At 37.7% G+C, this 25,034-nt stretch overlaps 1 protein-coding gene and 1 pseudogene across 2 annotated transcripts; both read left to right on the top strand.

The window, feature by feature from the left end:
• The first annotated feature begins 5,008 nt into the window (after window positions 1–5,008).
• On the top strand, window positions 5,009–23,608 carry LOC146643192 (uncharacterized; annotated as a pseudogene). Its single transcript, XR_014909425.1, has 8 exons — window positions 5,009–5,300; window positions 5,875–6,153; window positions 7,144–7,434; window positions 17,181–17,450; window positions 17,822–18,100; window positions 19,468–19,797; window positions 22,753–22,854; window positions 23,046–23,608. The product of XR_014909425.1 is annotated as an uncharacterized LOC146643192 (transcript).
• On the top strand, window positions 10,234–14,478 carry LOC146643193 (N-formyl peptide receptor 1-like). Its single transcript, XM_085396551.1, has 3 exons — window positions 10,234–10,341; window positions 12,796–13,005; window positions 13,660–14,478. The coding sequence occupies exons 1-3, from the start codon at window positions 10,234–10,236 to the stop codon at window positions 14,476–14,478; spliced, it is 1,137 nt and encodes a 378-aa protein (XP_085252677.1).
• Window positions 23,609–25,034: the final 1,426 nt, after the last annotated feature.

Below are 25,034 nucleotides of genomic sequence, written 5' to 3'. Positions count from 1 at the left end.
AAATCTAAATTAAGCCACGCATTTATTTCAATAATGTGACAAAGATTAGTAACGTTTTATAAAACATTAATAAAAAACAATAATGGAGGTAACTGTGACAGCAATGGAAGGGGACCAGAACTCAAAACAGAGTGGATTAAAAACCTTATGAAGAACGATCCTCGGCACCTGGAGTGGATATCAGTTGTAAGATGTGCTGAGATCTCATCTGTCTCTCTTTTTCAGGTGTTCATATTTTGCAAAGAATGAATAGCTGTGAATGGGGTGTTGAGACTGGAGAGATAAATGGCTTCAATCAGTATGGGCATGATGTAGAAAGTCTTCTATCATTTGACCTGCAAACAGTGACATGGATCGCCACATGGATCGCCACATCACCACAGGCTGTCACCACCAAACTGCGATGGGAAGCTGAAAAAGCTCAGTTCGAATATGTCTGTGTGTTTCACTTTTCCGGTGCAAATGAGAACATCATCATCAAATTGGACAAAACACTAAACTGCAGTGGTTGTAACACTACAGTTTAGTGTTTTGAAGACAATAACTATGCACTCTAGCTTTTAGAGCAAATCCTGTCACTTTGCCTTTTAATCAATGTATTAATCAATGTACAGTAACTGTTATATTAGCCTGGGTTAAAACTGGGATTAAGTGATTGTGTGAGCTATGAGCACTCCTCTTTCAACCCAAAATATTAGCACAAAAGAGTAAACCCTCTCTCAATACTGATTACTTACTGTAAGCATTATGTGTTCTTGCACCCTCAAGTATGGCACACCATACATACTTAAGAAGTAGTTTCTCATTGTTGTAATTACTGAAACTTACTTAGCAGTTGCTATTGTTTTATTCTGTGTTTGTTGCCAATGTGTGTCTGCTCTTGTGGTATATGACGACCAAGCACTCTTTGATATCAAGTCGTCCCACAAAACTTGGATAAAGCATAATGTGGGTGATCAAACCTCAACCCCTTTACTGGTGTTTAAACCGGCACACTTGTTCACTTGTCTGCTGTCATCTAATCTTTCAGATGAAGGGGGAGATGTGTAGGTCTTCTGCTGAGAGCTAAATCTTACCTGAGATGTGGCTGTTGGTTTAATTCTTTCTGCTATTCAGGTGGATTTTTTTCCCCAACTCAACGATCACTGGGGCTTCAGTGGATCCATCTTGCCTTTCCTGCTCATCTGGGTTTACCTAACTTGCTGGTGGTTAAAACATGTTTAAAACCAGAGATTAGAAAAATGTATAAATCAAGAATTAGAAGAGCAATAATAATAAGACTAAAACTCTTGGTTGTTTTGGGTGGATTATCGTCATGAAATTTAATTTAAAGTACTTACTCATCTAAGATGGACTGTTTTTGTTTTGTTTTTATGTTTGTTTGTTTTGTTTTGTTTTACTCTTTTGCTTCAAGGCCTGTAAATGAGCTGCTTCCTAAATTATCTTTTGTTAAAAGGGTTGGCATAACACACATTTGCTCCAGCCAATACCTTTTTGATTAGCTTTATCTCGCGCTTTCTTGCTTTGTGCTAGATCTATATTCTGTATTCATTAAGATATTTGAATGCTTATCAAATGTATAAATAAAGAAAAGGTAAATAGAACAGACCAGGTGTTGCGATGTGAATGATGGGAACATTTGCCCATTGAGCTGCACCTCTACAACAGTTTGTGAGGAGAAAATTGTTCGTTTGACTCTTATAAATGCTAGATCTCTAATAAACAATACTTTTCAGTTAAATGAATCCTTCACATCTAGTGAATTGGATTTTATGTTTCTGACAGAGACTTGGCTTCGTGCTGGAGAGTTCACCCCATTCTGAGAACTTTTACTCTTGACTGTATGTTTTCCAGTTCCCCTCGAACTACAGGTCTGGGCCTAACAACTGTATTAAAATCCAGTTTCCGATGTTGACAGTCAACATCTGACCCCTCCTCCACGTTTGAAGTGCAGTCATTTGTCATAAACTGGAATTTTACTTGCTAAATTCAGCAAAGAAGTCTTTTTTGAATTTGCAGGGACACATACTGGACCTTGTGTTGTCAATTGGTTTAAACTTTGTCTCACTGAGATTTGTGATACTTTCAGACCATTTTGCTGTTTTATTTCTTGTTATTCTGCCCAATTGTCAAGCTCAACTGTGTGGACTTGATCGGTCGGGTTGCTGTTGCTGTTCAAAATGCAGCAGCTCACCTTTTGTTGGACAAGAAAGAGTGTGATCCCATTAAACCTATACTGGCCTCCTTACACTGGCTTCCAGTCCATTTCAGGATCTGACCTGCAGTTTGTGCATTGTGCTAGCTCTTCCTTTTCCTTTGAAGTGTTCTCACCCAAGGATGGATGGATCATAGGGTTTCTTTAATGGTGTAAGAGTTTTACATGAAAAAATAAATTCTGAGGTCATGTGTGATATGGTGACCATTGACAAATTTACTGAGGCAAATCTAATCATATAATTGAAGTGATCATTCTCAGCACAGGAAATGACATTGGTTTTCTAGCTAATTTTTTTTTTATCTAAACTGCCTAATGTGGTTGCAGACTGTTACGGCTGTGGCCATGAGGACTGTGTGGGCTGTTTTCTGTCTGTGTTTTCTGTACTGTGCTTAAGACTTTTTCCAGGTCCCTCCCCTAATGAGGAGTCGTGAGCGACTGATTGGACCATGGAGCGGTTGACCACCTTCAAAAAGCCGCTCTGACAGCTCCGAGGAAGAGAGAGAGAGTGGAACGAGCGGAACGAGCGAGTAGCCTGACAGCCGTCGCGGTCCTGACCCTGGTTTTCCCAGCCTGTGCTTATATTGTGTATTTGTGTGAGTGTGAATTGTGAAAGCCGCTCCTAGTGCATTAGCTGAGAGCTTAGGCACTCGTGGGCTGAAGCGGAAGGGGTGAGCTGCCTTTTCTTTTGGAATCGTTTTCTCCTGTTTTCTGGGTCAGGGAGCGAGGGATAGCCCTGTCATTTGTTTGTTCTATTTATTTCCTAGGGTTTAGTTCGTCTTTTCTGGTGGGACTTAGTTGGTTTTGTTTATTATTTTGGCCTGGGCTCACCCTGGAGCTATGCTTCTTGTCCTTAAATAAAATCACCTTTTTTTTACTCACAACTGGTTTGGATGTTTGGCTTGGGAACCAGGGCGGGGATTTGTCTCTCTCCTCCAACCTTATGTGCGTCCCTACACGCCTAGACTAGGGGCGTAACACAGACACCGAAAATCTGAAGCAACAGTATAACACAATAGTCTGGTTCCTTTCGATGTGGATGAGCTGCAGCTGTACTCTGAGCCCCTTCCCGATGGCCGAACACCTCACCCTATCTCTAAGGGTGAGGACAGCTGAGGACCTTGGCCTCAGACTAGGAGCTGCCAGTTCTCAATCTTGTCGTTTCACACTCAGCTGCAAACTTCTCCAGTGCCAGCTCGAGGCCACTGCCTGATGAAGCCAAAACAACCAAATCATCTGAGGCAGAGATAAGATTCTGAGACTGTCCAAGAGCCTTAATCTTCTTGGCTAAGCCTAGAAATTCTATGCATAAAAATTATGAACAGAATCAGTGACAAAGGGAAGCCCTGGCAGGGTACAATACAATACAATACACACCAAGTTTACAAGTCTGACTTATTGCCAGCTATGCGGACCAAGCTCTTGGAGAGGTTGTATAAGGATTTGGGATGGCAATTGATATGAATTTAGCAGTTACAGTTCCATTATCAATATATCTTTATCGATTACTGATTTACAGAGATGAGGTATTGCATCATGTGAGGTGTGTCAAATTTGGTGTAATATGATGTGCTCTGGACTTTAGCACCAGACAATATTTTGACATATTTACATCAAAAAATCTGCAAAGTTATAAATGTTCTAGGTTTTATATCAGATGCACACTGACAAAGTTTTCTAACAACTGAATATGTTTTTAAATTATTTTTCTAAATTTGTTTTTCAGTTGCTGACACATATTTAATCTCTGTATTATTTCCAGTTTACATATTCACAAGTCCAAATAGTTCATCTTCTTTTGCAATCTTTTTATTGGAAAAAAAATGGCTGTAAAAAGAAGAAGTATGTGTTAGTCCATCTTAAATCAAACAAGCTTCTATAACATATGTATGAGAAATTTCACAACACTTATGTGAAGAAAACATACAAGTTTTTTGTAAAATGAATATGTTGTTATTGTTGGCACAAGAAGAAAAGCATTACCACCTGTCCAAAACTGATTGATGAGTCTGATACCTGGAGAAAGAATCTGGAATCTGGGCAAAAAAAAATTATAGGTATAACCAAAGGAACAGAGCGTGTCTGGATGATTGGCCTCAGAATCTTGTCTTTGCTTTTTGGAGACGATGTGGTTTAGTTGGTTTCATCGAGCGATGACCTGCAACTCACACTGGCATGGCTTGCAGTCAAATGTGAAGTATAGCTGCGATAAGAAGTGGTACCTCAAAGTCTCAGACCATGGTCTAAATTTGCAAAAAGATGTCCACTCAACTAGAACTAGTTACTGCTCAAAGTGAAGGAATTCAAGTGCCTCACTGTCTTTTTCAAGAATGAAGAGACACTGTCAAACGGCAACAGACACGAAGATTTATTGTGGAGAAGAGAGACCTGAGCATGAAAGTGAAGCTATTAATTAACTGGTCGATCTATGTTACTACCTTCACCCATGGACAGTTCTAGGTATAGTGACCAAAAGAATGAGATCACCAATACAAGCAGTGGAAATGACGTCTCTTGAAAGATTGGTTGTGCTCAGCCTTAGAAATAGAGCTTGGGAGTTTGGGAGGGGCTCAGAGTAGAGCTGTTACTCCACATTTTAGTCGGACCCAGTTTTTTTCACCATGTATTTGTCAAAATATAAATAAGATTAAGATTCTCTCTTATAAGGCTATTTTTAATTGATCACACTCACAGAGTTGGATCTCTTGTAATTAAGGTTTTGTAAGAATCTGCTGAATTATACTAAAGGAAACATGTCTGATAATATTATGTTTTATTCAACTATTTACTAATATGAGATATATTCTTTCCACAGCAAAACACTCACTAAATAGTTTCTTCACTGGATCCTATGAAGACTCGAATATCTCAGAGTTTATGGGTGTTATAGTGATCGATGGCATTCAGACAGTATACTGTGACAGAAACAGCAAGACACTGGAACCAAGACAGGACTGGATGAAGAAAATATTTGATAAAAAGGCTCAGATGTTGGAGATGTTCACTCAGCAGTGTTTTGTGAGTCTGCCAAGCTTCTTCAGAACCCAGATTTCTAGTTTGAAGCAGCAGTTCAACCAAAGTGGAGGTGCAGTATTAAAGGTTATTCTTTAGATTAAATAGAATAGAATAGAATGGGGGTGGGGGCACAGTTCTGCAGCACTATACACACATGGACAGTATTAACAGAGGGAAAAAATATATATATAAAATGTACAAATATACAAGCTGGTTTTAAAAAAAAAAGTAATATGTAATAAATAGTGTTATGTATATACAGATGGGTTATTGCACATAGAATTTGGTATTGCATCATTATATTGCATCATTATAAATCATTATAAATATACCTCAATAAAGTTGATGTATGGAAAATAATTTTGTTAATCATTAAATTGTTAAATATTTAAAGTCTTAAGTCATCAACCCTTACAATGTCAATATGATTTAAAAACATGACAAAATAATAGATTTGCTGAATTTATATGTGTATTAAAAGAATGTCTTGAATACTATTAACCTTACATTCTTCGTCTTAGAGTTTATATGCAGGATGTCTGTCAGATCAGTCCTGGGTTGACCCAGTTTCCTTTTTCATGTGCCACATAATGTAGAATATTCAGATAGTTCAGTGCAATTTTTGTTTCTCTGTCTTTCTTCAGGTGTCCAGATTTTACAGATAATAAGTGGCTGTGGATGGGATGAAAACACTGGTGAGGTGACAGGTGTGATAAAGTATGGATGGAATGGAGAGGATTTTCTTGAATTTGATGTGAAGACACTGACATGGATTGCATTGAACCCAGAAGCTCTCATTACCAAACAGACCTGGGACGCTGACAGGTCTGTACTCAAACACAATGAAAACTTCCTCACTCAGATGTGTCCAACGTAGCTGAAGATGTATGTGGACAGTGGGAACGTCTTCCTGCAGAGAACAGGTAGAATCACATCGTCTTCAAATGGATGTAGTAATGTTCATTTTATGTTGGATTATCTTCATTACAATACAGTTGTTTTTTAAAGAGAAAATGGCAAAACATTTAGGCTGATTTTAACCAGTGGCTTTTGCCTTGGGACTTTTGAGTGGATGACATTTTTTCTTTGTTATTGTTAAATCATGAAAACTGACATTAACTGAAGCAAGAGAGGCCTGCAGTTCTTTAGATGTTGTTCTGGGTTCTTTTCTTTCATAACCACCTGTCACGGTCTGAGGCTGCAGACCGTGTGGCTTATAAGGACCCAAATGCAGACACTAAAAGAGTAACTAGACCTTTTAACAAAATGTTCACCCTTTATTTTGGGTGCTAAAAAACATGAAAACCTAAACTGGGAAAGTTAAACAATCAGAAACCTGGAGTGCAAGGGAGCATGGAGACACAGGAAAGGATTGCAGATGATCTGACGATGAACACAGGGAAACTCACACAATCTATACACACAGATGACGAGGGTGACGAGGGAAGTGGAAACACACCAGGATGAATAGACATGACACAGGAGGAAGCAAAACTGAACAAAATGAATATGGGACACGAGACTGTCAAAATAAAATGGGAAACAAACTAAGATGCAGACTAGATGCACGGGACCCGGGGAGGAGGAACAGACATGGGAACATGGAAACAGAAATGGGAGGCAAAACACAAAGACATGTCTAGGACCCGGGGAACAAGGGAACAAGGGACAAAAGAGGCTTTTTAAAGCTTTCAAAACTGATAGATATCACATAGGTAATTCATGATTTAACACGATTGATCTTTTTTCCCTTAATAAATTATTTTTAGGAAGTGCAACTATGGTATGAATTTCAAAATCCTAAGTGGCTTCCTCCTTGAGTTATAAGATTCACAAACTTCAAATCAAATTGTGGAGCATTATTCATTTACAAAGATGTATTAAGTCTTTTTTAAATACATCTTTCTCTGCAGTGGTTCCCCTCCAGAAGACTCCCTTCGCTCTAGTCACCTGCCACGCTACAGGTTTCTATCCTAATACAGCCATGATGTTCTGGAGGAAGGATGGAGTGGAGATCCAAGACCATGTGGAGAAAGGTGAGATTCTCCACAACCATGACGGGACCTTCCAGTTAAGTGTTAAGATGAACGCTTCATCAGTGCCATCTGAAGACTGGACAAGCTACAGCTGTGTGTTCCAGTTCTCTGGTGTGGAGGACAACATCATCACCAAGTTGAATAAATCAACGATCAGGACCAATTGGGGTAAAATAAAATTAGCAATGATGAAAGTGAGAAACAGTGCTCTGATGTTTTTGTGCTCTCAGAATAGTAAAAAATATCATTACCGTTTATTGACTGGAGGAAAAGTTAGTCAGGGATGGCCTAATAAGATACAAAGAAAAAAAAAAAAAACTGCCACCCTCCCTTAGCTATTATACACTCAGATTTGTGCCATTTCACTGGCTTCATAGATCAAAAGAGGCAGCACCAAATATGTGGATAACGAACCTGAAATTTACATTTATTTAGCAAAAAGTGCCTTTTACAAATCCCTGGGCAGATGATGGGAGAATTTAACTCTTTTTCCAATTTCACATTACTGTTATATATTATAATTATACAACTATTATTAGCATTTTTCAGACCTGCTTTGAAGTATGCAGTAAATACTATATACACTTGCACATATATATTATATACATATACTTTTACAGACACACATACTCACATATATGTAGCACCATAGAGATTACAGTATTGCATAAATACTCTGTGTCATAGGAGGAAGGATGTACTGTATATAAATTATGATCTAATTATGTTTTGCTCATGTTTTACTGAGCAGAAAGGCGTGCTGACACGAAGATCCCCATCACTGCTGTTGTGGTTGTTCGTGTTCCTCTCATGCTCGTTGCTGCAGTTGGATTTGTTGTTTACAAAAAGAAGAAATGTGAGAGCTCTAAAGGAGGTGAGCTGATGTTTTTAAAAAGACTGGAAAACTGAAGCTAGCAGTTCACTAAAACAGGAAGGAAGTGATAATACAAGACTCAGTTCTTTTCTTTGCTCTGCGGTGTCTGTGAAGAAAAACTATATTCATACAGTACCAGCTGTTTTCAGTTATTTTGTACATAAAATCCAGTCCAGGATCAGAGGACTAACAGTGTGTTTTACATTTTACAGCTCCTAACAACCTCTCTGAACTGTCTGAGAGACTGAATCCAGAGACCACATAAGCCTGCACACAGAGATTTCTTCACTTTTAAACAGTAAAAATCACAGGAAAAAGTTTCAAAGCAGTGTTTCCACTTCATTGTATTTCAGGTATTTAGATTTTCTGAAATGCCCCAAATTGTTAACATTCTTTTATTCTGTTATTTATTACTGACATGCCCCCACAGGCAGAGAAGTGCAGGCAGATCAGAAGATATTCAAGTGAAACTGATCTGAGATGTGCTAACCACATAAGTTAAACATAACACTGTAACCACAAACCCTCCTAAAACACTGTAAACCTAGAAAACCTAATGAACTGCACTTGTCAGTGAGCGGTTAACCAGTAAATTCATTTCTTCTCTCCGTAATCAATTAATTGCTTAGTGTGACAAAGTGGGTGAGAAGACCATTTGTCTATATTCTTAGTTAACATTCTTGTTTTGCTTTAACCATATTTCACATGTAATCTGCAATAGGCAAACATCTACTATCCCGGGTTTGTTTATGTTTTGCACTTTTACAGATTATATAATATAACATCTTGGTTTAAATCAATCCCTACAAGTTTGTTAAGTTAACATGTTCTTTATTTCAACTGTTAATTTGTATTGTTTAGAACTTACCTTACCTACCTGTCTTCCAGAAACAAAAGGAGGAAATTTAGTTTTACTTCCTGCTTTATAGCTTCTGGGTTCATCTGAGGTCACAGGAAGAGACCAAGTGCAGAAGGGGAAGAACTCTTATAATTTAATAAAGTTGATTTTAGAGGGTTTATGAAGAAATAGATTTATTGTTGTAATATGTATTGATTACACCACAGAGTTTATGTTGCCAGTAAAGAGGAGTAGTAGAGGTTTGAATATAATCATGTTCATCTTACCTACCTACTGAATGGAACAGTCCAGAGGATAAATTGTTTGGTTAAGTGGACTATTTAGGCAGAATAACTCAGGTGTTTCAAGGACAAAAAAAAAAAAAAAAAAAAAAAAAAAAAAGGTTCAGGTCAGTGTAGCTGTGTGCAGTTTGACCTTAATTTCCGTTGATTTAAGTTCAGTTATGTTTATTTGAACTGAGGTTATTATAGAGTTGAGTTTCTTATTTGTTTCTTTGTAAATATTGTTTGGGTCACAAAATGGTGAATAAATCACTTGCTACACTGGACAGCATCAGTCTCCTGCACTTCTTTGACCGCTTAAGTCAAGTCCTACCACACTTAGAAAAAATAATTCTACTTCTGGGAAGTGTTTGGGGATGACTTTTTCCTGTTCCAACTGTGCACTAAGCAAGGTCTGGTGTGGAAGACATAACTGAGTCCAGACTCAACCCAACAGATCACTGACCTGACCTCACTGGTCTGACCTCACAAAATATGCTTCTGGTCAAAATATTTTATTTGTTTGAAGGCAGATGAATGATATAGTGTATCTTTCCCTATATGCACATTTGTTTAATACAACAATGGCAGTAAGAAACTGATTTAAATAGCTTCGTATAGGATCATTATCACTTTAGCCATCAAATCATTCTACTGACCTTAAAGGAGAGGTCAGAGGTCAAATATCATATGATATTTTAAATTGTTAAACAGTACTTTCTGTATGTTGACAATAGAGATCAAGTTGTAAGAATTAGAGTTTCTTTTTGTTAATTTTCAAACAGCAAATCATTAAGTTGCACTAGAGCGGTGTGGTTGTTGGTCATTCTTAAATCACAGCAAGAAGGTTCAAGGTTCAAATTCAGGTTTTTCCTGTGTGGAGTTTCCACATTGTCCCTGTGACTGTATATTCTGTCTTTCTCCCAAAGGTCATGGTGATTCTAAATTGTCTATAGCAATGAATATTGGTTCAAATGATTGTAATTAGCCCCACAACAGACCAGCCACCTGTCCAGGGTGTACCCTGCCTCTCGTCCTATCGCAGTGGGGACAGGCTGCAGCTTCCCACAACTCTGAATTGGGTAAGTGGTGTCATTTGCTTTCTTTAGCTGCTGATCAACCATTAATCATCAACCAAACACACACAGAGGAATATTTTTAGCAACAAACGAGTAGTTCCCCAAACCTGCACTGCATTAGTGCAAGTATAACCAAACCTCTGAAATAGACAGACCATTTTTAGTTGCACCTTTCTGTGTTAGAAAAGAGAAGAGGGGAATTCCACAAGCTTTCTTTGAAACCCTTTTCCTCCATATAATGGAAACGAGTAACTGGTTATCTACATTTAGCTAATCTATGCAACAAATTCTAATGAATGTTGAATACATACCAAAAACAACACAAGGCCATATGTCTTTTTTCTTCTAAGGGTCAAAGACGTAATCTGCAGAGTCATGTTTGGTGGACAGATGTGAATGTAAGCTTTAATTTGAGTGGCTGAACATAGAAACACAATACAGTGGTGGTTTTCTTCTTCCCTTTCCTGTGTGTGGTTGAAGAAAACTGTGCAGTCCCTGCAGTGCCATATTTATTTCTCCTTTGACTGCTGCAGCTTTACATCTCTGAACAGCAGAAACCGCCTTTGTGCTCATTATCTCAGATCTTTTCTTTTGAAGAGCTGCTGTTTTTGTTTCCACTGGTAAGACTAATAATTTTCAGTTCTTGGCATAACACTTTCCTGAACATACCTTGTTTTATATCACGTTTTGTTAACATCTTGAGACAGTTTCCTGTAGTTTTGTTTGATGGTTTAATGTGCTCAAAATCATAAATCCATGTATAATGAATATATATCTTTATCTAATCTCATGAAGTTATGATCTTTTATCTTTATATACTCTTCATCATTAATGATAGAATTAAGGTTTCATGGTCATGGGTTAGTTCATCCAATGTTTTGAGTTTTGACTCAGATACCTTTCCTGAAGCAAGCTCAAAGGCAGTGTGTACTTTGAGGGGAATAGTATTATACTGTGTTTTGTTTTCTTCTTTTTAAGCACATCAATGAGTTTGCAGTGCAGTAAAAACGATGCATTTTGGGATTAGCTTGAATGAAAAGCAGATGTGAAATGTAAAATTGAAATCAGAGGTCAAAAGTAACAAAATATTCTAAAGGAACCTATGATGTGATATTTAAAATCCCCATATAACAGTTTTATTTCTTAAACATAGTTAATAAAGTTGGACTTTATTTAACCTTAAAGAAGAGGCCAGAAGTCCAAAGTAGGATGATATGCAGGATCTTATATACACTATATTGCAAAAAGTATTCACTCAACCATCTAAATCGTTGAATTAAGGTGTGCCAATGACATTCAGGGCCACAGGTGTATATAATCAAGCACCAAGGCTTCCAGACTGCATCTACAAACAATTGTTAGAGAATGTGTCACTCTAAGGAGTGAATTCCTGCCTGCTACTGTGATAGTGTGGAAAGTGTTTCCAAGGTCGAACTGCGCCATCCAAATTCTACATCACCACGTGCAATGCAAAGCATCAGATGCAGTGATGTAAACCCACTGCATTACTGCAGATATGAAAAGCTTCTGAAATAGACAGGCCATTTTTAGTTGTCTGTGCTAAAAAAGTGAAGATGGAAATTCTACAAGCTTTCTTTGAATCCCCTTTTTCCATATAATGGAAGTTAGCTAATACATATTTAAAGTTAACTAATAAGCTATTCAACCATTTCTATTGAATGTTGAATATATACCAAAGTCAACAGGAGTCCACATATATCCTTTTTTTAAAATAAAAAATGTAAATCTGCAGTCATTCTGGTCTGTCTCATTATATGTCCTTCCATTAGGCCTTATTATCATTTCCTATCATCTGTATGCAGATGATATCCAATTGTACCTTTCTTTTAAACCTTGTGAATTGGATAAATTATCTGCGGCAAGAAAGTCACAAAGAAAACGATGCATAAGAAAATTACAGGAAGTGAACAAACAGCTTACTCTAAAAAAGGAAGACACTAAAAACTGACAAATGTCAAACACAATATGAAATTGTTTTAACAAGCTTCCGACTGTTTAAATTGTTAAACAGTACTTTCTGTATGTTGACAATAGAGATCAAGTTGTAAGAATAGGATAAGCTGTCTGACTCTATTTCAGACAGCTTCTCCATTCTTGTATTTGTATGATATCAGTGAGACCGGATGTAAATGTGTTCACCTCATGCATGCAGCTCTGAATATAAGTACTTTAGTCCCACCCACTTGTCCAAACCTTTTTGTGTGGACCAGCCAATCAGAGGAAAGGTAGCTAAAAGGTAAATGTACTTATTCCACACCGAGGATGAACCCAAGGAAGTGGGCAACTATCATCATGAACAGGGACTTTTTAAAAACTGTGAATCATGCACAGCTACTCTAGCAGAGTCCAAGAATTAAGTCAAGTAAAGTAATATTATCGTTTCTTCCTCTCTGTCAGTTAGTTGAGGAAATACATGGATGAGTAACATTTTGTCAGTTTTCCTGTTCTCTCTTTCTCAGCCCCGCCATGTTTCCCAATGACTCTCTGCCCACCAACACAGTCAAGCCTTCTAAAGATGACCAGGAAACTATGGTGGGCATCAGTGCCATTATGGACAATGTCAGTATCATTCTCTATGCACTGACTGTTGTGCTCGGCATCACAGGAAACTCTGTGGTCATCTGGGTGGCTGGATTCAAATTTAAGGTGAATACTTCAGTGGATAATACCTTTCAAATACCTTCTGAGTTTGTTAGTAATCTGTTTAGTGAAGTCTGTGGGGTCATATTTATTTTCTACTGTAAAGACAGTAAATAAACTTGGGGTTAAGAAACTGTGACCTTTACTGGTGTAGGAGATAGGTGTAGGTGGTTTCACAACATATGCCTGGGATGTGATAGCTATGGTGTGTGTGTTGAGTGAGCAATGCATATAAATATAAACCTCTTTCACCTACTGGGAGGAGGTTATCACCACATTCATTTCACACAGATGAACAGAATTAGTAATGGATGGTGTTTCCAAGGTGAAATACCAACAAAACTCCCCACACTCTGAAGTGTGACACATAAATTAGAAGACTGTTTTGAACTTAATTTCTGTTATGATGTTTCTATTTCAAGAGCGATGTGATTAAGTTTATGTACAAAAGGCACTTGTTTAGCGTTTGGACTAGTTTAAGACGACTGAGCCTGAAATAAGGTAGAGGATTATGTTTAGTAGCAACATTTATATAAATAGGACCTCATAATAGCTGATAAAATCCCATTCTGGTTACTGTTTCATGTAAATACTACCTTTCATTTTTGTTTTTCCTTTCTTCACTTTTCCATCGTGTTTTATTTTCTTCTTCATCCACAGCCAAAGGTCACCAACGTGTGGCTGGTGAATCTGGCGATAGCAGACCTGATCTTCTGCTTCACACGAGTTTTTTCTCTCACTAAGAAGCTCTTCTTTGAGCACTGGCCTTTCGGCCTCTTCGTCTGCAAGTTCGATGCCTTCTTCAAATACACCAACATGTTCTGCTCTGTCTTTTTGCTGGCTGTGATCAGTCTGGATCGAGTGCTTTGTGTCTGTCAACCTGTCCTCACAAAGCGTCGTCGCACCCTGTGGGCAGCGAGGGTGGTGGCAGTCTGTATCTGGATAGCAGCGATCCTCTTCAGCATTCCTTACTTCATCCATCGCCAAGTCTATCTGGGCAAGAAGAACCTGAGTAAGTGCTCTGTGGATCCGAAGGAGAAGGCAGAGGGGTACAACAGCACCAAAGCTGCTCTCTACTCCATCCGCTTCCTGTGCGGCTTCATAATTCCCTTTATGGTGATTCTGGTCTGTTATATCTTGGCCGCTGTGGGAATCCGACGCACCCGCCTGTCAGGGAAGACCCGCCCTCTACGTATACTAGCATGTTTGGTCATTGCCTTCTTCCTGTGCTGGGCGCCTTACCACTGCCTCTTACTGGTGAAGATGGTGGACAGTAAATACGCTCTGTTCAAAATCTGGTTCCCTGTAGCAAAGGGTATAGCCTACTTCAACAGCTGTGTGAACCCACTGTTATACTTCTGCATGGGGCTAAAAGTCAGTGAGGGATTTAGACAGAGTCTGATAAGAATTTATAAAAGAGGCCTGGCAGATGACATAGACGGCCAGATGACTCACTCCACTGATCGCTCATTAGATTAAAGCTCAGGGTTGAAACACAGCAGTCTTGTAGTGGTAGGAAAGAGTCAGACAGCACTGACTAAAATTTAAGTTTCTTCCAATGATCCTGAAGTTCAGAAGAGCTACAACAAATCAACAAAAGAATACCTGAAACACAAAAGTACTACAGTGTTCAAAATCCAGATCTCAACCCAAATGATGTCTACAGGGCAGTCAACAACATAGTTATTGGACTAATGTAGGACTACTATCAGCAACCAGCCAACCTAGTAATGTCATATTCTGTTTTCTAACAAGATGGCACTGCCCATGCTCTAAAAACTGTATTTTAAATCACAGCCTCACAGAAAGTATTAAATTTGTGACATTTTGGGGGGAGAAGGCTCCGTGGTGTAAATTAGGCTATGTAGTGTTTTACGTCCACTTTAATGCACATCAAATGCCAAGTGAATAATCTCTTTCTCCTTTGGGTGGGCATGTCTGAAAGCAATCACTGAAATTTGTTTTTTGTTATTATTATTATTGTTTATTATTGCGCTGAGACTTTTTTTTTTTTCCATATCGGTTGTTATGGCTGTTCCTGCTGTAAAGTGTAAAGTGAATTCAAGTTTTCCTTCATTTTATCCTACTGTCACCAAGTGCTTGGTCATAGGGGGGTGTCTGACTGTTGGTTTTCTCTGTATTATTGTAGAGCTTTTACCTAAAGCACCTTCAGGTGCTCTGATTTTGCACTGAGGTACTAAGTGCTTCTTGCTTTTCGGAACACAACTTTTGTGTAATATTTTGTAATCTTTTTTTTTGAGTAAAGATAATACTGTTTCAACGATGGATGTGTGTTCTGATCCAGTGAGAAAAAGACCCTTTAATTCACTCAAATAGCAAAGAATACTTAGATAATGTCTATAGGAAAGCACCAGACAACATTCAAGACATAACATTCTCGATTAATATTAATTTTTAAATTGTGTTGCAACATATTTCCTTTATCTTCTTTGTCTGCTGTAATTTTCCAAATGTTTTTTTTTTATTAACTCTTTAACTCTCTGAGACTTTATTTTCTATTTTTTGTACCATAAATGAGTTCATATGCTCTTACGTTAAGGCTCTTGTCATCAAGAGAGTTAATTTTTTTTTTTTTTTTTTAAATAGGAAATGCTCACAGTGGCTGTGATTGAGTCCTGAGTACTTTAAAAAAAAAATTAAAACTTTATTTATCAACTAAAAACTGTCCATTGCTACATCAAGCGATTAAAAAGGGCAGAAAAGACTGCGTGCACAGATAACACTACTACAAGGAGGAAAACACAATAGCAATGAATAAATGATATAAAGAAATTATTTTAATTATTATTAGTATATTATTATAGGAATCATAGTAAGTTGCACAAGAGGCCTACTGTGTCCTTTTATGCATTTCCGGCTTCCTTATCGCTACCATTTCTCCCTTCGCCTGGTTTCGGCAGACAGGCTGGTACAGGTACAAGCTGGTACAGGTAAACGCTGGCGACGGCATCGGCTGTTTTCATAATCTTTGCAGAAGTTTAAATAAGGACTTATTTCCGGTTTATACTTCTGCAACATGAGCAATGATCGTTCTAAAATTAAGGATAAAGGAAAGATGAAGATACTTTTGTTGCTTCAGTTATGCTGTGATTTATTGGCAGGTAAGAAACGGCGATTTTAACAAAATCACATATTTCCTCAGCAGAGGATCTTGCGTTTAAAACTTGCAGCGAATTCTGTAAACACATCGCGCTTCTGAAATTCTGACCATAACCTGCTCCAAGTTAACATTGTGATTTAGACAGGTAGAAAGAGAGCTACTTTAGTGAACTCGGACAAACCTGAAGTTTTTATCCCGGTGTTGTGCCAAAAAGTGATCGCCTGCCAAAAACGGATTGTTCGTATTTAAATTACTATAAATATCGTGTTGCTCTATACCATGTGAAACAAATGTATTCCTCATGAATGATATCAAGTCATCTTGAGGCACAGACAATATTCCCGTATGAAAGTAGAAGCCGCAATCAGGTTTTGGCAGTGACTTTTATATAGCCTTTATTTATGCAGTTAAAAAAATCTCGTTGACATTAAAAATGTCTTTTTCAGAAATATAACAATGACAATTCCGTAAACATATTTTAAGTGGACAAAAAGGACCGGGTTGGTTATAATGTAAGTACAATTGTACACGGTAATTAAAAAACTGATCATTTCATATATTTTATAAGTAACCCCTTTGTAAACCCTGTTCACCGAAGTCTATTTACCAACGAACGTAAAGATATTACACATTAAAAAAGCACACGGAAACATTGGAAATCAGTTTTTCGCATCAAGCGATATTTGGCACAACACCAGAACTGAGTTTTAGTTCCAGTTTTTCATAAGTGTTTAAAAACGTTTTGGCGTACACAGCTTTAAAAGTACATATTTAGAATATATTCTTGAAAGTTTCATGTCAGAAATAGCTTATTAAAGCATATTTACAACAAAGTTTCTAATTCGTTTACTTTGGATAGATGCTGATGTTGACACGTGCAAAGCAGATCAGCGATACTGGTCCTGTGCCCACATGTTTTTATCAAAATAAAGGTTACACAGTATTGCTCTAAATGAGAATACTCCTATAGCTGGGTCATAATGAATGCATCATATTTCTGATGATGTTTGTATATTTTGTGCTTAATTCCTTAATATTATAAACACTGTTTGTCCTGCAGTGAAACACTCACTGAAGTATTTTGTCTGTGGATCTTCTGGACTCCCAAATGTTCCGGAGTTTATTGCTGTAATGGTGTTTGACGGCATTCAGACAGGTTATTGTGACAGCAGCAATAAGACATTAAAACCACAACTGGACTGGGCAAAGAAAATATTACAAACTAATCCTGAGCAGCTGGAGTGGTACACTCAGAAGTGTTTCGAGGATCAGCCAAATGTCTTCAGAGGCCACATTTTTATATGGAAGCAGCGTTTCAACCAAAGTGGAGGTGCAGTATTTTCTGTTACGCCTGATCTCAAATCCTGATAAATCATATACTTGATCAAAACTGAGTGGTTTAAAATGTGCATTTTGCAATACTTTATCTATTGAAAATAACTAGGTTCGTTTTTGGATATACTACGTTTTTCTGCTTTTTATTGTTTGCAAGAGATGAAATATTTATCAGATGACTCCTGCATTGAATCCGTTTTTGACACTTGAATAATATAAAGCGCATTACGTTATTATTAAAAACACTGACAGACTCAGAGTTATGTTCAAGGCCTGAATCAGGAACATTACATAAACCTCTGAAAATAACCGCACACAGTTTACACTCTTCATCGTCCTTTGCCATCTCTGTTATTTTTCTCTCAGGTGTCCACATCATACAGAGGATAAGTGGATGTGAATGGGATGAAAACACTGACAGTGTGACCGGAGTGTTGAAGTATGGCTATAACGGAGAAGGCTTTCTTGAATTTGACATGAAGACACTGACGTGGATCGCACTGAAACCAGAGGCTGACATGATCAAACTGAAATGGGATGCTGATCGGGTCAGAATAATAAAGAACAAAGACTTTCTCACTAAGATCTGTGCAGAGTGGCTGAAGATGTATGTGGACAATGGGAAAAGATCCCTGCACAGGACAGGTAGAATCGCACAAGTCACAGTTCCACAGAATCACTTTGTTTATTTTATATTATTATATTTATTATTATTATTATTATTATTATTATTATTATTATTATTATTATTATTATTATTATTATTATTATTATTATTATCATCATCATCATCATCATCATCATTTTTAAAAGCAGAATATTTAGGCTGAGTTTTATTTACTGATTCAGAAGGTAACTCTAAAGGCTGGAATCACACAAAGCTAAGCTGCAACAACATTTTATTGATAATTGCAGTTCAACATTTTCATCAGTAACATCTTCAAAGAAGATTTATAAATGACAGAAAAAAACTCTAAATTTCCTAATCAGTCCTGCTAGCAAAGTAATGAAAAATCAGCAAACAAGCAGTGTAACTTAGCAAAGTCCACACAGGTGCTGCAAAAAAAAAAAAGGATGAAAAAGGATCAAAGGTAAAAAAAAAAAAAAAAGTGACAATTGTCAGAAGAAGAGACAAACCTGTCTCATCCCTCCTCCTCTCCTATGTGTTGAACTTAGACATCCTTGTACTGAGATGGATTTCTAGTTTGCAGGCAGGACAAAGAGGCACAAGTTAGAGAAATGAACAAACCCTCAAGAACAGTAATTTTCAAAATAAAACAGGAAGTGAAAACAAGGAATACAAGGATGCCAGCACATAGACAAACTGCAGCTATAACAAATACTGTGGATATACAGACTATTTCATTTTGCATTGTATTTATTTTGTAAGTATTTTTTTAACTTGCATAATAACAACAATTTTTAACAACTGCGTTTTGGGCTTCTTTGCCCTTGCTTTTGTAAACCAAAGAAACACAGAAACATTTCTGTGATCTAATTTACATTTTTTTAAATGATTACTTTTTACTTTTACGTTAGTAAAAAAAAATACAGTCAACAGGTGATTTTGCATATTGTAATAACATCTTTCATGGAGTTGTTCCATAGCTTATCTGTGTTTTCCAGGCAGTTCTAATGGTTGTTGCTAATTCACCAACCCCCCTTTTTTTTTAGCTTCACATGCTGTTGAGAACTTCATATGAATGTTATATGTTTTGGTTGAAATAAAATATTTACATGAGCGGAACTAATGATTCTTTTTATTTAGTACTTTCTCTAGTTGAGCATTTAGCTTTATGTGGTACCCAGTGACCATATATCACTGTGTTTGGTTACATTTGGCTTAAAAGTATGTCATAATGCAGCTGCTAGAAAGCTGGGGACGGGCTCGAATTGTTCCAATATGTTCCTATTTAATTTTCTTTTCTTGTTTCCTTTCCTTCTCTGCTTTATTGACTTTACTTCTTTCATCCATTCTCAATCTCTCTCTTTCCCATCATCCCTCTGTCCAGTTCTTCCCTCAGTATCACTCCTCCAGAAAACTCCCTCCTCTCCAGTCAGCTGCTACGCTGCAGGTTTCTATCTTGACAAAGCCGTGATGTTCTGGAGAAAAGATGGAGATGAGATTCATGATGGTGTGGAAAAAGGAGATATCCTCCCAAATGATGATGGCACCTTCCAAATTATTGTTGATCTGAATGTTTCATCAGTCAAACCTGAAGACTGGTGGAGATACGAGTGTGTGTTTCAGTTCTTGAGTGGTGAGAACATCATCGTCACCAAACTGAAGGAAATAATGATCAGAACCAACTGGAGAGAAAACATACTTAGGACTGGCAGAGGTGAGTGAAGCTCATATGATTCGTTTGCTGATATTGTGGATTGGCTAATGTAATGCTTGAATGTCTGTGAAGGTTCTCAGTCCTTTGACTGTAATGCTTGAATGTTTTGTCCTGAAGAATAGCTCTTACTATGGGAATAACTAATGGTCAGCCTCACTTTTTTTTTATCACAGAAGAAAAAAAAAGTTGTTTTAATATTTTTTCACTGGTTAAATGCAATCCATTACTGCTCTTAACCTTCTTAAGAAAATATTTTTCAGAATTTGTTTAGACCATGTAAATGACAGTGATTTTTGGAATTTTATATTTCATTTTTTCCCCCAAAATGTCTATTTTTTATTATAATTTATAATAAAAACAAATGTCTATAATCCACAAATACGGATTTGGGTATATAATGACTGGGTATTGTGTTAGAAACAAAGGTACAACAAAGGTATGCAACATTGCTGACTCTGAATTCAGAAACACCTCGACTTCACCTAACACCTAACTTCAGAGCTGGGCCCCAATGTATGGCCCCGACTTTGGAACACAGGGCATGCTGCTAATGAGACGCTGGATAACAATAATGTCTCAGAGACATAATGTCTCAACTGACTGGCTCCAGATGAGCATGGAGCCAGTCAGTTGTATTGTCACATTGTCATACACCAGGAGGAACCCAGGATTCACTGCAGGGTAGGGTCTGACAAACAGGGAGGCAAACAACATGGATATGCCTCCCCAGACCTGCACAGATCCACCAACAAACTGGCCACGAGGACAGTATTACAGACAGCATAATGTTCTCCACAGCTTCTCCAGACCCTTTCATGTCTGATACATTTGCTCAGAGTCAGCCTGTTCTCATTTGTCAAAATCACAGGGTGGACCTACTGATTCTGGTATTCTGGTAAATGCCATTCAGGCTCTGCAGTGCCGCACAGTGAGCACAGGACCCATTAGAGGATGTTAGACCCTTATAAAGTCCCCATGAAGTCTCTTTGTGATGTTTTGTCACAGACATTCACACCAGTGGACTGAAATGGTAAATGGACTGATTCTTATATAGTGCTTTTCTACTCTCCCAGAGTACTGAAAGCTGTATACATTCACCCATTCCCTTCTAAACACAAGTGCAAATTAAACTACATTCACACACATTCACACTCGGATGAACGCAACTTGGGGTTAGTATCTTGCCCAAGGATATTTGGCATGCAGACTGGGGAAGCCAAGGATCGAACCACCAACCTTCCGATCAGTAGCTGATCTGCCCCATGAGCCACAGCTGCCTACTGGAGGTTATTTTATAGGGCTCATCCTGCTTCTCTTTGTACAAAGCTAAGGATGCAAAAACAAAAACATGCAAATGTACATGCAGTGTGGTTTTGTTTTGTTTTTGGGGTTTTTTTATCTGTCAGAAGGTTCATTACAGTCAAAGGAGCTTGCAAAGAAGAGCGACCATCTTTGAACAGAGGCGGGGGTTTACGAAACCAACTGTCTGCCATCTATAATCCAGTTTTGAGATCCCTCCCCAGACGCCTTAACGCCCACTCACATCCTGGGCCATCTGACCTCAGGAATTCGCATGATAAGGTGGGGCCAGGTTTCACAATGAACTCACCTGAAACTCTGGCTGATTGTGACCCACACCCATTTTCACACCTTGGCTCAGGCGATTAGAGGATTTCTTTGGGGGGAAACTCCCACTAGGTTTATATCTGGGACTCTCCACCATTTGATCTTAGAACTGAAGAAGCTTCTCGGATGAGAGGTGAAACGTCTTCAAGCAACTTAAAGAAGCCCAGACGCTTTTCTTTGCAAGCTCCTTTGACGACGATGACCTGGATGACTGGGAACGTTCACAGACAAGGTTCAATAAACACTTCAATTATTGGATCAGGCTTTACATGTTTACAAACCTTCTATATCCCTGTAGAGCTCTCCTGGAGTAACTGACTAGCAGGCTGGTAAAACTGTTATTCCAGCTTATGTGTGTGGGGGGCATTGATGTGCATGCAACTTCAAAAAGCTGTGAGTTTTCCTAAGTTCTGCCTCTGACCTGCCCTCCTTACAATAATAATTAAAAAGACTAAAACTGAAACACAGCATTTTTCAAACAATAAAAAGTAAACTGAAATATGAAAATAAACTCTGCAAACGTAATGAAACTGAACAGAGTTAGTAAATAAACAAAAATGGAAACTAATTAGAAAATACAAAACTAATAACTCTGGTAGCATCCAGGTGTTGCCTCATTCTGACAGCAGTGAGGCTGACCCTAGCTGAATGCAAAAACTTGGATAAGGAGGAAACACTCCTGTTTGCCCCTCTACGGCACCTGTTGTTCATTTCATTACCATCAAAGCAGCTGAAACTGAATAACACCCATCTCCGCTGCTTAAATGACCACATCAGAGGGTCAGGGGGCCCGGTGGCGCCAGTGTCCGGCAGCCTCGCTTCTGTCAGAATCAGAATCAGAATACTTTATTGATCCCTGGGGGAAATTATTTTTTGTTACAGTGCTCCATTTTAAACCAACATTAAGACAAGACAGACAATACGCTAACTAAGAATAGTACAATATATACATATATATACATACATACATACATAAGTCACTTATAAATAAATATTTAGGGCAGCTGTGGCTAAAATGTAGCTGCCATCACCAGTGTGTTGATGTGTGAATGGGTGAATGACTGAATGTAGTGTAAAGCGCTTTGGAGTCCTTAGGGACTGAGTAAAGCGCTATACAAATGCAGGCCATTTACCAATTTACATCAATATCTCAGAAGTTTAACTGACTTGATGCTCTGATTAAAGAATGTTCACTTCCCTTCAACAATTAAGCCTGTGAATTATAGATTAACCAGATGAATACCGCAGGATGAGTGGATTTTCTTTCTATTCTAACATCTTTCATTTTATCCTGTTTATTTGATTTTTTTATTTGTTTTTTATGAGCAGAGGACCCCTCTGATATGACAGTTCCCATCATTCCTGCAGTAGTTGTTTTTGTTCTCATCATCGTTGCTGCTGCTGGATTTGCTGTTTACAAAAAGAAGAAAGGTGAGAGATTCAGAAGCAACAGTGCGAAGCTCAGTTACATTATTTCTGTATTACTGTCTATATTAAACATGGTTATCCTGAATTTAAGTACGACTTTATTGTTTGTTATTTGTATTTTCCGCTTTGGTCTGACAGTTTGGATTTAAAACATTATTTGTGTAACCGATATTTTTTTTCTTTGGCTTTAACAGCTCCTGACAACAATGCTGAACAGATTCAACTGAATCAGGTTAAATAGACAAACGCAGGACTCTGCACTCTCCAGTTAAATAAGAATAAAGTTGTTTTTTTAATTTTGTTATATGAACTTGACTTTTGTTTACTTTTTAATTGTTTTATTTAAAAAAAGAATGTTCAAATGTTTACAATACATTTAGGCATTTTCATTTTTGTCTATGAGTCTCTGTATCATTACAGCTAAAACTGTTTTGTTCTATTCTAAGCTTTTGTAGGGACAACAAATTTGTTAGAGTGGTTCTGTCTTTCTATTTCTGTTTCTTTAGAACCGCTTCATTTCCTATTGGTTGTTGTGTTTTAAATGTGAGATTCTGTGTCATGTGATACCAGTGATATGTTTCTCAGAAGATTTTGATTTATCAAAACTGTTAAAGCTGCTCTCTATGTTTGAGTGCAGTCAGTGAAAAGAAATCCACAAAAAGAGATTTTTGTGTGTAGTTTCATATATTGCCCTCTGTTATTATTATATTTGATTTAAGTTTTGTTATTAAATATGTTTTGTCATATTAAAGTTATCCGTTTAAGCTTCAGTCTGTTTAACTTTATGAACGTTTTGTTTGTTTGAATGTTTGTTTGTGTTTCATGGAAAAAAGAAAAAAAGATTCTCATATTTTATTTAATAATAATAATAATGGATTAGATTTATATAGCGCTTTTCTAGGCACCCAAAGCACTTTACAATACCACTATTCATTCACTCTCACATTCATACACTGGTGGAGGCAAGCTACGGTTGTAGCCACAGCTGCCCTGGGGCAGACTGACAGAAGCGAGGCTGCCATATCGCGCCATCGGCCCCTCTGGCCAACACCAGTAGATTTTTTGGAATTGATTTTCTCAGCTACATAAACAGGATCTATCTTATGTATTATAATTATCGATGTCAAAATAACATCGAAATAAGTAAAGTCCAACAGAGGGAAGAGTGTGCCGTTCTTACAATTATAGATGATTTATTTTCTCAAACTTCTCAAGAAGCGGCAACAACATCTGTAAATTATGGAGACTGCAATGTGTCATTCATTCTGTTGGTCCCTAATGTGCATACTGGGGTAATATTTAGGAAGAAAAGTGAAAAATAAAATCAATTAATAGAAAACGAAATACTATATTTACAAGGTCACACAATATTAGAATATCAGTTACTCAATATGCCAATAATTTTTCAAAGACAAAAATTATAATCCAGTTGGCTGGAAACAAATATTAATAAATAACATGATTAATAATTATTACATAAATTATACAGTGAATAAAAAAAAAATGAAAGAACTAGTTGCCTTCGTTTGATAGAGCTGCATGTTAAACGTACGGAAAGAGTTCAGGGCTACCGGCAGAGCCCGCGGGCACGTCGCTGCAGCCCCCTCTGGCTTCAGCTCCGTGGCTGCTCTGTGACCCCATGTCTGGGGCTCTCCTCAGTTCTTTCCAGGAGGGTGGCACAGTGGTCCTCCTTGGGCACTTGTGCTGTGGGGGCCTCTGGATGTCTGGGGCCTGAATCTCCTCATGCCTGCTTCATGCCCTGGGGGACGGAGCTGTGTCCTGCGTGCTGCAAAATAATATTCAATATTTAAGTATTTACTGTTACTTACATTTATTTAGGTTATTGCAACAATATTGTGTGTATTGTGTTGTTCTATTTTCGGTTGTTTTCTCTTTCTTTTTCCTCTCTCAACACTGTCCCTCTCGCCCTCTGTTTTTTCCCTCCCTCTCTTTCTTTCTTTCTCCCTTTCCTATCCCCCAGTCGTGTCTTTCCTGTCTGTAATATTTTAATTAATATTCATTTTAAAAAAGAGTTCAGGGTTTAGTTCTGTACATCACTGAAGCATATTTGTTTGTTTACCCAAGACCCAGAAAAAACACAACTCTCAGTAGGTCCTCATGCAGTGAACAGTCTCACTGAGGGAACTATGATTATACTTCATTTTTTATTAATATTTTTATTA

The sequence above is a fragment of the Rhamphochromis longiceps genome, linkage group LG22, assembly GCF_057381845.1.
Source record: "Rhamphochromis longiceps isolate RC_006_pf linkage group LG22, R_longiceps_female_GT1.1, whole genome shotgun sequence".
Lineage (NCBI taxonomy): Eukaryota > Metazoa > Chordata > Actinopteri > Cichliformes > Cichlidae > Rhamphochromis > Rhamphochromis longiceps.
The sequence above is the reverse complement of the archived record's forward strand: the minus strand, read 5'-3'. Positions and strand labels throughout refer to the sequence as shown.